The sequence below is a fragment of the Physella acuta genome, unplaced genomic scaffold (assembly GCF_028476545.2).
Source record: "Physella acuta isolate Inbredline_101_S28 unplaced genomic scaffold, ASM2847654v3 ptg000087l, whole genome shotgun sequence".
Lineage (NCBI taxonomy): Eukaryota > Metazoa > Mollusca > Gastropoda > Physidae > Physella > Physella acuta.
The window spans coordinates 651,627-666,306 of record NW_026731607.1 but is presented as its reverse complement, the minus strand read 5'-3'; the positions used below and the strand labels follow the sequence as shown (position 1 = coordinate 666,306).

The window sequence follows — 14,680 nt, the reverse complement described above, 5'->3', positions numbered from 1 at the left end:
CACTAAGTTTAGTTTGATTTAGTTGTTTTTCTATCCAGTGGAGCCGTGTTATTAAAACGCGCGCAAGGCTAGAATTATCTAGGTCAAAAGCCAGACGTGCCACGTCCTAGATTGAAGAGGTCAAGTTCATAACGCAGCGTTGGGCCGTGTTAATTTAGAGAATCTAGGCTTGTTTTGATTGTGAAGTTAGTGTTATGGAGTCTTTCTTATCTAATCCCACTGTTGAGGAGGTAGAAAAGTTGAGTAGGAAAGTTTTGATTAGTGTTGTTAAGGAATTGAAATTGGATTATTCTGTTACGCAGAAATCAGAGGTGTTGAGAGATAAAATTGTTGTTCATTTTATTAATGAAGGTGTATTTGATGAAAGTTTGTTGGCTGGGGTGATACTCCGTGAGGAGAAACCTCTAGAGAAAGTAGAATTAGAAGCTAGAATTGCTTTAGAGAAGGAGAAAGTTACTTTAGAGAAGGAGAAAGTTGCTTTAGAGAAGGCTTTAAAAGAAAAGGAATTAGAGGCTAAAATTGCTTTAGATAAGAGGAGGTTGGAATTAGAATTTGGTAAAGTTAGTGAAGTCACTTCTCTGGTAGATCCAAAAAAGTTGTCGGTGGGGCAAGTGAATGCCAAATTTGGGAAATTAGTTCCTCAATTTGATGAAACAGATTTGGTCGTTTTCTTTAACTCATTTGAGAGTTTAGCGAAGACATGTGAATGGCCCGAAACTTCCATTACTGCTTTATTGAGCACGGTCCTTACAGGGAAAGCTGCAAAAACATACCAGGCACTCTCTCACGACGTTAAAAAAGGCCTACGAACTGACGCCCGAGGCCTATCGGATAAAATTCCGAGCACTCCGCAAGTTACCCACTCAATCATATGTGGAATTTCTCTATGAAAAAGAGAAAATTTTCTCAAGGTGGCTACACTCTGAGGAAGTTTCTGAGTTTGAGAAACTCAGGTCACTTATCCTAAGGGAAGAATTCCTAAAGTCCCTGCCTGAAGATATACGACTACACATACTGGATAACAAGATAATTGACATCCAGAAGGCTGCTGAGTCGGCTGACACATATATGTTGGTGCATAAGAAACCACCAGTGTCAGGAAACCGCCTCAACCCCGTGCTTCCCCTTTTTGGCAGCAATCCTCCTGTTGGCCAACACTTAAAGGCATTACAGTCCAGAGAGAAACCAAGATCAACTCTCAATCGTCGAGCAGTATGTCAGTTCTGCAAGAGACCTGGTCACCATGTCAAGGACTGCTACAAGCGTCTTCAATTTAACAGAGAGGCGGTGCGTACTTCTGCGCACTATGCTCTATCCCCTCAAGCAGCCGGTTCAAATATGAACTCTAGAATTCTAAGGGACGCTAACCCTAAGTGTCCGCAGGAAGGCAGTCAAGTCTCCACACATTATGTGCAGTCACATTTTGACTGTTCACGCCACCATCCAGTTTCTTCCGAGTCTACCGATCTCGAGGGATCGAGAAAGGTTGACTTTTCATCTTTCATTACCGAAGCTATCATTAGCAAACCAGGTGATCCGTTGTCTCAGCAGAATATCACCGTCCTAAGAGACACAGGAGCGTCACAGTCACTTCTTTTGAAAAGTTCAATGGACATTACACCGGAGACGAACACCGGAAATGTTTCCATTATCCAGGGAGTGGGGACAAAATCTACTGTCGTCCCTCTACACAAGTTTGCCCTGAAACATCATCTCGTCGAAGGCGAAGTCATTTTAGGTGTGATAGATAGTATTCCTGTACCAGGAGTACACCTACTTCTAGGGAATGACCTTGCGGGAAGCAAAGTATACCCCTGTACGGTTCCAAACCCTTTGTCAACAGTTCCAGATAATGATAATGAACTGTATCCTGCCTGTGTGGTGACAAGAAGCCAGACCAAACAATTGGCTGACACAACGTCTGAACCACACCTACCATCATCGTCAAGAAATTCGACTCCCAAACTGGAGTCTATGCTTCCAGAGAACACAAGCCTGGGCTTACCCCTGAGGATATCTCAGGAGGACATCATTAAAGCTCAACAAGTCGACGCGGAACTCAAAGCAATGGTCGAAAAATCTCTCTCATCTGACGATGGAGAATATTTCTCCGAGAACGGCCTCTTCTTTCGTCGCTCTGTACCAGTGGATGCCTCACCTACCGAACCATGGTTGGGTAAAAACCAGCTGTGGGTCCCTCCACCTTATCGGCATGAAATACTGAAACTGGCACATGACCATCCAATGTCAGCGCACCCAGGAGTCACTAAAACAGTGGCGAAGATCAAAGAACTGTTCTTTTGGCCCAAAATGAGAAATGATGTGTCGCGTTACTGCAAAAGTTGCACGAACTGTCAGTTGGCCGGAAAGCCAAACCAGAAAATTCCTAAGGCCCCTTTGAGTCCGATTCCTGTATTAGAAGAACCCTTTTCTAAAATCGTCATGGACTGTGTAGGTCCCTTGCCTAAAACCAAGGCGGGCAACGAGTACCTACTTACCTTTATGTGTTCAAGTACCCGTTTTCCCGAGGCGTTCCCCTTACGGAACATTAAGGCAAAGACTGTAGTCAGAGCCATGACCCGGTTCTTCACTACCTTTGGATTACCTAGAATCGTTCAAACAGATCAAGGCAGCAACTTCACCAGTCACCATTTTCAGGAAGCGCTAGCCAAGCTAGGCGTTACCCACATCACCAGCTCAGCCTACCACCCTCAGTCTCAAGGCGTACTTGAGAGGTTCCACCAAACCCTAAAAACCATGCTAAGAACATTCGCTAAAAGTAACACCCAATGGGATGAGAATGTTCCATGGATTATTTTCGCCGCAAGAGACTGTGTCCAGGAAGCTTTAGGTTACTCTCCTTTTCAACTTGTGTTTGGACATTCTGTCCGTGGTCCCCTGAAGCTGATCCACGAACGTTGGACAGGTACCAGTGATTATCCAGTGGAAAACTGACGATTTTCACGTTCGACTGAAAGCCGTGTGCGAAATGGCTCACAAGAACTTAAGAAAGGCCCAAGTGAGAATGAAAGGACTGTATGATAAGAGTTCTCGTAAACGAACATTCAATCCAGGCGAGAAAGTTCTTGTGCTAGTGCCTAATCTGAACAATGCGTTATCCTTAAGATATTGTGGACCCTTTACTGTGCATTCAAAATTAAGTGATTTGAACTATGTTGTCAATACGCCAGACAGGAGAAAGAAACAGACAGTGTATCATGTTAACTCACTGAAAAAGTATTATGATAATTGTAACAATTTTCATTCCACAGCTAAAATTACTTTACCTGTATGTTCAAATGTTTCTGATGATGTGATACATGATAAATTGAAACCCCCAAAATTGGTAAATTCTTCCTTTTTAGATCATCTAAATGACCACCTTATGCATTTGTCCACAGAGGAAAGCCATAAATTGTCTCAATTATTTGAGACATTTCCCTCTATTTTTGGGGATGTCCCCAAAGAAGCGAAGGTACCACCTCATGATGTAGACGTAGGTGATGCAAAACCCATCAAACAACACCCCTATAGAGTTAACCCGGAAAAAGCTGTTTTGATAAAAGATGAAATTGATTATATGCTCAGGAATGATATCATTGAACCTAGTTTCAGCAACTGGAGTTCCCCATGTCTTTTAGTCCCGAAAGACGGTAGATCTTTCAGGTTTGTGACCGACTTTAGGAAGGTAAATGCGCTCACCAAAGCTGATTCCTATCCATTACCTCGGATAGAAGACGTTATTGATAAAGTTGGTCAAGCTAAGATAATTTCCAAAATTGATTTACTTTCAGGATACTGGCAAATCCCCTTATCTGACCGTGCAAAAGAAATATCTGCTTTTGTAACCCCTAATGGTTTTTATAGATACAAACGTATGCCCTTTGGTATGCGAAATTCTGGTCAAACTTTCCAGCGGGTCATTAACTCTGTCATTGCTGACATAGACCAATGTGAGGCCTACATAGATGATATAGTTGTATTTTCTAATACTTTTGATGAACATATTGTTCAGTTGACTAACCTTTTTAGAAAATTGTCTGAAGTGAATTTTACTGTAAACCTGCATAAAAGTGATTTCTGTAAAGGTTAAATTACCTATTTGGGTTATCAAGTGGGAACGAACCAAGTCAGGCCCATTGAAGCTAAAGTAGATGCTATTGTAAAGTTGCCTCCTCCCAAAAATTGTAAAGAAATCAAAAAGTTCCTTGGGATGGCTGGTTACTATAGGCGGTTCTGTCAAAACTTTTCAGCTGTTGCTGAACCTCTTACTGCATTATTGATAAAGGGTGTTGAGTTTGAATGGTCAAATAAATGTCATGAAGCTTTTTTAACCATTAAGTCATTTTTATCTAATGCTCCTGTTATGGCTGCACCAGATTTCAGCAAGCCCTTTAAACTTGCCATTGATGCTAGCAACTTAGCCATTGGCTCAGTCTTATTTCAAGAAGACAACATGGGGATTGACCATCCAATTGCTTTTTTTTTCCAGGAAGTTAAATGAGAACCAAAAGAATTACTCTACTATTGAAAAAGAAGCTTTAGCTTTGGTTTTGTCCTTACAACATTTTGAAGTCTATGTCACTTCTTCAACCAATCCAGTCAGAGTGTTTTCTGACCATGATCCCCTGAAATTTACCTCTAAGTTAGGACAGAAGAACCAAAGAATATTGAGATGGTGTTTATATTTCCAAAATTTTAATCTGGAAATTTCACACATTAAGGGTATTGATAATGTTGTGGCTGATTGTTTGTCAAGGATGTAAAATCTTATTACACACATTAATCATGTGACATGTTTTGTGGTTCATTAGGACCATACACAAGTGTTTTGTTTAGGTGACACTCACATGAATGTGAGTGGTATGAGTTTTGAATTTTCTTCAAAATGACAATCATGTTTCATATTTTGTTTATTTTCAGGTGAACCTTAATTAAAGGTGGTTTTTCTTTATATGTAATCTTCTATGATAATATGTCTCATATGACTCAGTTGATATTGTAGCTAGTCATTGAAATAAAGGTTTTACCCTGGCGGGTTTACCACTTTTAGTATCCACATGGAAATATTGTAATACCCTTTCTGAGGGATTTTGATGTATAATTATTTTTTGAAGGGTTACTCCCCTTTCACAAATTGTAAAAGTTTGAGTTGCTTCCCTTTTGTTTCCAGGGATGTTTTCATCTGGTATTAAGATTTTGATTGCCTACATTTGTAAAACATTTTTTTTTTATTTCATTGCCAGATTGGTTCCTTATGTATGTTTTTGTGGAACCTATCTGTCACTTCCAAAAAGGGAGGGGATGTGACCTACTTAGGTCCAGTAATGTTTTATTTTGACTTTGTTATAATACCATATATGGTTGATGGTGCAACAACCGGGTTTTTTCCACTGTCTTATTAAGAGTGTCTAAGACTCAGAAATTTTCCATCAAGATCTGATTGATTGATTCAGATCAGATGACCACCCTAACCAATGGCCACATGAGTTGAGGATAATCTCCCCTGTTGCCTAAGTCTATAACTGGATCGCACACAGGCAGCACGCGGCAGTCCATCTTGACCAGGCCGTCCATTTTGTCCGGCAATCCATTCTGACTATTTGAACGTGAGAGAGCTTAAGTCCTGAGTGTGCTATGCATCCTTAAGTTGTTTAAGTATTCTAATATTATATTACTTGTCGCCAAGTGATTCTTGATGCTATAGCAGTGTTGTGTGACCTGTGGCTATTTTTATACAGTGTTAAAATCTGTGATAGTATTTTTCTCTTACGCTTTGTAAGTTGGGTTTTGTTATTTTCTAAATTAAATATTTTATCTTGTTTAACCTAGTGTTCTGCCACAACTGTGTTCGCTTATTAAAAGTTGTATGCAGATTGTATGAGTTGTTAACTTCAATAGTTACACTAGTTTTCCCTAGACATCGAAATCGAGCCCTAGTGTGTTGTTGAGTTAGTGTTCATTCATTTAGGCTTTAAGTCATCTGCATATAACCCCAAGAAAGAATCCGGGGGCGTTCACCATCTATCTGGCTGGTAGATAGGTGTCCGTTACAAGTCTATGACAAACACATAGTAGACGGTCTACGTTAAGTAAAATCTAACATATAAACTTTGTGTCGCAGTTTGCTTTTATTTCCAATACCAGATTTTTATAAACTACATGCGATAAACAAATTATTGTAAGTAGTTAGATGGTATAACAGAAAGTAAAATGGCCTTACGGTAATGTGCCTGTGAATTAGAGTTCGCCTGTTTTTGTGACCTCAACGTATGCACAATAGTGAGGTCGGCAATATACTCAGAATATGCAGGCTACTTTTCCTAACTAGAGTTGGGTACAAATTAGAACTGGGTCGAGTCATAATCGTCATACAGACGTAAGGCCGAAACCCAAACTTGAGACTTTCAGGCTAGGAGTCGAACGATCTACCAAACGAGTCCCTAAAAGTTAGAGCGGATAAAATCCAAACTGGTTTAGTTCAAATTAAAACTTACATCAGAAAATGCGCTCTGTATAACAAAATATGAAACTTATCTTACCACCACATACACTTATTGCAATACTTGTTCTCAAATATAGACCTACAGTAATTTACTGCTTCTTTTAAGTGTAAGATTATATTTTTGGTATTTAAAATGTGCAGTTTATGGCAGTGACTATTAAATTGATACTAATGCGTTATGTGTTATGATCATTTTTGCTGTGTTTTTATGCATAAGAAATACACTGTCATTTTATCGACAATTATAATGTAGTATTATTATTGTGTAGTTATTTGAAATATATTTCTGAAATGTGTATCAGTCTGTCACTCATATATGTTACCAATAAACTATTTTACTTCGATTATATGTTTGTATTGTTTTTAATTTTGAATTGTATTTCAGTACCTTTATATTGGAAATCTTTGAATGTAGATGCTAAAAGACACGTAAAACTATGGATTTATTAAAATTGTAATGAAAATATGAAGACCCACATTATTTAAACAAAGCGTAGCAAATAAAGTAAAAAGTAGATTGCACATAGATTAATTCTCTCTATTGATATCTGGCCATATGTGTTAATGATTATATTTGGATAAAAAGGGTTAAAGGGAAATAACCATCATGTATTTCAATTTACAAAAAAAAGAATACATATTACTATTATTTTACAGTCAATTTTATCAAGTATTCTACAAATTAATGTCATTCTGACCGCTTTATTGTGTTTTATACTTAAAATAAAAATAACAATTTAAATATTGTATAAATTAATTAACCAGATAACCATTATCATTTTAAAATATCAAATGTTTACACTTCTAAACATTACTTACAATCGATGTTCAGTAGATATGTAACATTGTGGTTACAATGTTTTCTTTTTACAAGCTTATTGCCTAGCTTTCTTCCACCGTCAATTTTTCTATGTGTTTGTGTATGTACATGTCCGTCGTCCTTAGTGGATTAAAACTGCCTATCAAACTGACCGATTCATTACTAACATTGCACTTGGGACTAGATCCGATGACAATGCAATTTGACATGAATTTTGATTTAATTGACCGCCTAATTTAATATTTACGAATTAATAAAATTTACCAAATAAAGTAGGCGAACCTACTATAATTCGGTACTATTACTGACGCATTTTCATGTTCATTTCGTGCGAAATAGTTTTATCATGAAACTCAATGGTTTTTAAATAAAATTAAAGTACTGAAAAACAAATGCATAAAAACGTTTTAATTTACAATAATAAGTTTTTTTATGTAAAAAATGATCACACAGTAAAGCGATAGAGGAAACAGCCTTTGGTATCTTAATATGAGATAGATGAAAGACAAAATTTCTCACTCAATACGCGAGCAAACATGCCTAAATGTTGCTGAAAAACAGTGGCAAAACAAAACTAAATGTTGCTGAAAAACAGTGGCAAAACATAACTAAATGTTGATGAAATAGTAGCTCCAAAAGTCTTACTGTTTATTCTGCTGCCAAAAAACTTCAGCTAAACACGAAACCAACAAAAAATGTTACAATCAAAGCAATGAAAACCAGAAAATTACTTTCTATTAGAAGTTTTCAACAATCGCCATCACGGAAAATACACTGAGTACGATTGAGAAAAAAATAACATTCGAGAAACATGACCAATCATTAAGGAGTAATTAAGGAAATAAAACCAATGTGCCGATATTTAACGATTATGATCTTGTTTATTATGTGCTAATGTATCGTTTAGACCAGCACGCTCTACAGTTTTAAAACCACAGGTCGAAATAATAATAACAAACAGTCCTTTCATTGCATTTGCAATTGTAAATTTACCAGACAATTGTGTTTCTCTAAAACCCGGGGTTATTTAATAAAATAATTTGCTTTTGATCCAAGGCATGCAAAAATTGAACATATTTATTTCATATTAATGTGTTTGGATTATATTTGCTGCATACTCGATTGAAATATATTTGGTGAAAATAAATTTACATTCATTTTTCGGCGAGAAAAAACTAAAATTTTTATTTCGTGTGTATAAATTCATAGCATTCTAAATAAAAAAAAGGCAAAGAACAATAAAAAAATTGCAATCCTCCATAATAGCCATCTGATGTTTATTCAAAGATGTTTACTCAATCCAGAATGTTTTATTAAATCATGACAAAGCACACTCATCAACAAATTTTTACTACATAATAAAAAAAACGATATGTATATGGCTAATCTAGAAAATTATATATATATATATATATATATATATATATATATATATATATATATATATATATATATATATATATAAAACCACATTACTGTTTCTCTCCAAAGCTAGTATACATAAAACTTTTACTGCTGGTCTCTACAAACATATTTTGGATAAAATGTCTCATAAGCATATACATTTTTTACAGTGTAAATTTTAATGTTATGAATTTCATACACACAAGCATAAATTAGACGATGTATACAACACACGAACTTGCTCATTTCTACGGCAATCAGTTTTTGATTTATATATCTAATAACCTATTTCAGAATTTTACATAAGGTTTTATATATTTGAAAATTATAAACAAAATAATAAAAGTAATCATTGAATCACGTTTTTATATTGTTAAAAGGTAAAGACGATAATTCACGGGTGTAATTAATGTTTTTAAACCATTCATCTTTTAGACAATCTTGCATAAAGCATTTAATGAAACAAAATAAATAACCACAATGCACAGAGCTGCAATGAGTTGAAATTAAACGTATAATTTCTCAATGCACATTTACTTCGTGTGTCCAGGTAAACAAAGAAGGACAGCATGAAGATCATTAGTAAATATGTTTATTGTTTACATGGCGGTAGGTCTAAGTGGAGCCATTTGTCAACATTCACAATTGAAGGAATGAGACTTTACCAAGCCAGTACATATTTAATCAAGTATTGAAAATCTATATATTAAATCATCAAGATTTTTTAATTGGTGAGGCAAAGAATTTTTGTTGGCTTATGTAGATGTTTGCTGCAGTACCGAGGCATGCGAGGTTAAAAAATAATACAATGTTCTAATATGATCTTATAGGGTTACTGTTTTTTTGTGTTAACAACACCAGAATAACAAAAGGGTAATCAAGAAATCTGCGAGTAAAAGAATTAAAATATATTGATACTTAAGGGGAATGTCAAAGTATCGCGAGACACGATTCACCAGGTTTTGATAGTTCTCAGAAACTTTCCTCGCCGGTGTGGGAGGTGTCTTAATGGCACTGGCTGTTCTGTAATTTTTAAACAGAGCTGGTTTTGTGAGTTCTAGCCTGGAAGCTGCCTGTTTGAGGACCAGTGTGATGGCTTCTTTATTGTTTATTACAAATTTGTTTTTCATGAGCTTGGACAGGCACGCGGTGCTGATGTCTTTGAGAGAAATTGCTGAAAACAGCTGACCAAGGTACAACCTGCGAAGTGACATTTTCTCATCTTCTTCTGTTCCATCGTCCACCTTCTTACAAAGTGCATTACGAAGTACAGTATCCACCTGATCTACACGTAATTTCCTGATACGTTTATCTGGCTCAGGTGTGAGGTACGAGTCATCTGAATACGCCCATTTTAAAACGGAGTTCACGACAAAATCTTCGACAATTCCAAAGTGTTTTAAAAGATCTTTGAATTCTTCGAAAGGAATTTCCATGAAAGCGTCCGATCCGACAAACATTGGGTAATTATTAATAATAAATTGTTTGACTTTGGTTAAAACAACTAACGAATCCAAAAGTTTAGCGCCTTCATAAATTCCCCAGTAATTTTGTAATGTTATATTTTGTTTTATAAATTTTTCACATCTCGAAATTAAAAAATGGATCTGCAGTTGATTGGATGCGTGCCACATTTCAACCATGTTTTCTTCGTCTAAAACATCCGTTCCTTTGTAAATAACATCCAGTATAAGACCAAATATTTCTGGTGAGATGCCTTCTATGGTACAGCTTGATTCAGATTTTTCTCTCATATCTGTCCTCATGAGAGCCTCAAAGAAACCAGAGCCAGAACTTAGGACAAACTTGTGACAACTGAACTGGAAGTCGCCAACGTTGACCGTAAAATCGGTAAAATTTTCCATGTTTTTTTTCAAAACATCTAAACATGTCTTTTCCTATTTGCGCGTTGTAATGGCGAGCGGTGGATGTACTCTTATACATGGTGGTTTTAGATTTTATTTTTCTGCAAAAATTGAACAGTGTTTAAATTTTCATTTCTGTCTCCTCATACGTCATTCGCACAAAAGTAAGAACTTTAAAACAACGTTAAAATTTAATTTCTGGAAGTGTGTCTGTATATATGTATATATATATATATATATATATATATATATATATATATATATATATATATATATATATATATATATATATATATATATATATGATACTTGAAAAATGAATCAAACATGGAAGAGCTTCTTAATTCCAATTACAAAACATGGGCTGTACTGAATAAAGTTCAACAGCCAAAATGTACACATCAGCCTAAACAGATAGACTACAGATAATAATACGAATATTCAGTGCGCGGACTTTGGACCACAGGTGCTTTGACCATAGAGGGTTTGACCATAGGTGGTTTGACCGCAGAGGGGCTTTGACTATAGGGGCTTTGACCATTGGGGCTTGTCCACAGCTGGGCTTTGACCATAACGGGGCTTTGACCTTAGGGGCTTTGACAATAGGGGGTCCTTAAATTAAGGATACGTGTCAACTGGTTATGCGCCATTTAGGCCATTCACTCCGATTTTTCAACCTGCTTTTCTTTTTGGATTTGCTTCAATAGCCTTTGTCCAATAGATTTGTTAAATTTATTAGAATTATCATTATACTACTGACAACTGAAACAAAATTTAGAAAAAGGGTCAAAACAAATCTGGTTCATTTTCATCACCAGGGAATTGTTTGTTATTAACGGAAACAAACTGGCATTAACTAGGTCATGTTAGTATTTAATATACGAAATAAATATTTACAAATAAAAAAGTTGGGCCAATAGAATATTGATAGGGGTTCGTGGGTAATAAAAAGTCAATAAAAGTTTGTCTTTTATAAAATGTGATTAGTAGAGTAGAATATGTGAATAATGGAACTTGAAATACAAAGTAATAGCAAACAAATTATTAGGAGATCTAGATTTGCTAATTTATCAATCTTAATATTTTAAAATGTCAAATTACTATGTCTTATTTATTATGTTTAATTTTAATTTGTTTTATAATTTGTATGTCTAATAAGAAAAAATTATAATTTTTGGGGTATAAGTTAGTTCAGCAGTCTTGCCATTTGTCATCGTATTGTTAGAGTCATGTTTTATTATGTAAGCTGAACAGTACTCACAGTTTACTTTGTTTTATTAGCAACAATTACTTAAATAATGCTGGATAGTTACAAAAATTGTATAGGACTGTAAATGTTTATCAAACGTATTTCTTAGTCGCCATAAGGAAAAACAAAAATGTTCATTTCCGATTGCACCAAATTGTAATGTGCGGCGTTTGGGATACCCGAATATTTGGCAAATATTAATAATTGTTAAAAAAAACACATCTTAACATTTTTATTTTACTTCTACTTTTTTGCTAACGAAGTATAGATAAATTATTTGAAACGTGTAAAAACATCGAAATCGAAATTTTAAAGAATCTAAGGGTTGCACACCTGAGTCGGAAAAATGTAGAGTGTCGTCCTATATCTGTTTTTTTTTTTTTATTTCATAAAAAAAACGTTTTAATAACTAGCTTTTATGTACTAATGCACTAAAAAGTAGAAAATAAATGAGTTTCTTTAAATATATAGTAATATAATACACTACTATTTATATAACTATAAAGAAAAACGTGGGTCACTATATTATCTATTGTATAGTTTTACTAATATTTAGAAAGCGACCCACGCTTTTCTTTATATTTATATCAATAGTATTGTATTATATTATGTAACTGACTGTATTATTGGGTATTATTATTATACGAGAAAAATGGCCCGTTGAGGAAGGATACAACGGGCACTAGGCTGATAGTGCTGTCTCTTTTCTCTAAACTAAAACCACCCCCCCCCCCCCCATGCATACACCACCCCCCACCCCCACCTCCCAAAAAAACATGTCTACCGTCCCATTCAACGAAATATAATTATATACTTTTTCCAGTGTCCGCCCCCTCCCCGAAAATTCTACCCCCGCCCCCGAAAATTTCAAGTACCCCCACCCCTCTCCGGGGAGGAAAAGGTCTGAAAGAAACACTGGTGTCGCGCTTAGCCACTACCCGAAGAATTGCATTAAAGAAATTGCAAGAAAACCACTTTTTAGATTAGACACATTAATTAGGCGGTAATTTTATTATAGAGTATCGATGAAGAAATTTCTTTTGAGTTAGGGAGGGGGGGGCTCAGACGTTCTTACGCGGGGGTGGGGCTTCGCCCCTACCCGAAGAATTGTATGAAAGAAACTCTTCACGCAAACCACTTAGATTAGACAAAATTTCCTTTTTATTCAATGTTTACTCGAGAATCAATGACGTCATATTACTGTGTGCACTCTCCGGCTTGATATTATTTTCTACTCTATGACGTCATATTTCGCCAGCCGCTTTACTGTGAAGGTTTTTAAAATGCTTGTGTTTTCTCAAGAGCGTTCTTGTCAGACAGATAGATACATAGATAGATAGATAGATACATAGACAGACAGCGAAACTATTATTATAGATTGTATTTTAACATGAAGTTGCATGAATGTAGAGTACCTGGACAACGGAAGGACTGTCTGAGCGACTCGTCATGTTTTCCATGCATTTGTGAGATCACTCTCTGACGTAAGGGGAGAGTATGTAGCGTATAAAAAATTCATAAAAAACGTTTTAATAACAAGCTCTTATGTAATAATGCACTAAAAAAGTAGAAAATAAATTATAGACTACTATTAAAATAACTATAAAGAAAAGCGTGGGTGTCTTCCTTAACATTAGTAAAGGTATCCAATAGATACTAAAGTGACCCACGCTTTTCTTTATTGTTATTTAAATTGTAGTCTATAATTTATTTTCTACTTTTTAGTGCATTATTACATAAAAGCTTGTTATTAAAACGTTTTTTATGATATTTTGTTTCAGTACTTTAAATGTTTTATTTACAATAGAGTTACATGACTAAAAACCATTGCGCGCCTACTGATCGTGATGGCGCGCCTACTGAAGGTGATGGCGCAGCTATTGAACGTGATGACGCGTGTGGTGTGGTTGGATAGACATGCCTATTGTTTCGGTCCAAATTTTAATTAATTCATAAAAATTAATTAGGCATCCAATTAAGTCAAATTTAATTTCAGATTGCATTGTCTTCATGTCTTGACCCACGTGCCATTGGTGTCAGAAGTGGGCAACATATGATGTTACATTGGTGTCAGAAGTGGTCTTTCAATCAAACGTTGTCTTCAAGTCAGAAGGTCTACAGTAGTCTACAAGTTGTTACTTTATCAGAAGTGGACAACATATTAGTTGTTACATTATCAGAAGTGGTTAAAGAGGTTACATTGAAGTCAGAAGTATTCTACCACTGGATTACACTGAAGTCAGAAATGAACAATGGTGTTACAGAAGTGGTGATGGAAGTTACAGTGCTACCAGAAGTGATCAACGAATAGTTACATTATTATTGTCAGCAGTGGTCAACGGTTTTCTAATATTCTTATTAGAAATTGAAGTATTTAATACAATCAGAATCGGTTTTCCATAGTATTACAGTGATCAACGCAAGTGTAATAAGCAAATACGGGAAGTTATCCAGATCTACATTCAAATCAGAAGCATCAGTTTTTGTTAATTTGAAGTAACAAGGCACTACGGGAATCAAGTTCAGGTAAGCAACGTGATAATTGGTATCACATTATTTTCGACATTGTTATATCAATGTCGAATACAGATAGTTTGTAACAGGTTATTGTTACATCTACAAATATTTATTCTAAATTGGATTTAGCTGATCAATTATTCTAATTGGATTTAGCTGAGCAAGTATAAGTGTTTTTTTCTGTAAATGGATTTAGCAGATCAAGTGTACTATTTGTAACTGTTCCTAACTACTAAACTGTCTTATCTAAAACTAGATGTACAAGTTTTACTGTAAAAGGCTACTGGAACTTTTTGGAAATTGTTTAAAGTAAACGTTAC

The 14,680-nt window shown here is 35.4% G+C and overlaps 1 protein-coding gene across 1 annotated transcript; it reads right to left on the bottom strand.

Annotated features, from left to right (window-relative positions):
* Positions 1–8,791: 8,791 nt before the first annotated feature.
* Positions 8,792–11,957, bottom strand: LOC131927042 (kelch-like protein 40a). The gene is made up of 2 exons (XM_059282702.1): positions 11,856–11,957; positions 8,792–10,695 (listed from the first exon to the last, which is right to left on the bottom strand). Exon 2 carries the CDS (start codon positions 10,592–10,594, stop codon positions 9,578–9,580), a length of 1,017 nt encoding a protein of 338 aa, XP_059138685.1. The 5' UTR covers positions 10,595–10,695; positions 11,856–11,957; the 3' UTR covers positions 8,792–9,577.
* Positions 11,958–14,680: the final 2,723 nt, after the last annotated feature.

What these genes read in the sequence shown, in the direction of transcription:
- LOC131927042 (XM_059282702.1), bottom strand. Translation starts at nt 10,594, where the DNA reads ATGGAAAATTTTACCGATTTTACGGTCAACGTTGGCGACTTCCAGTTC.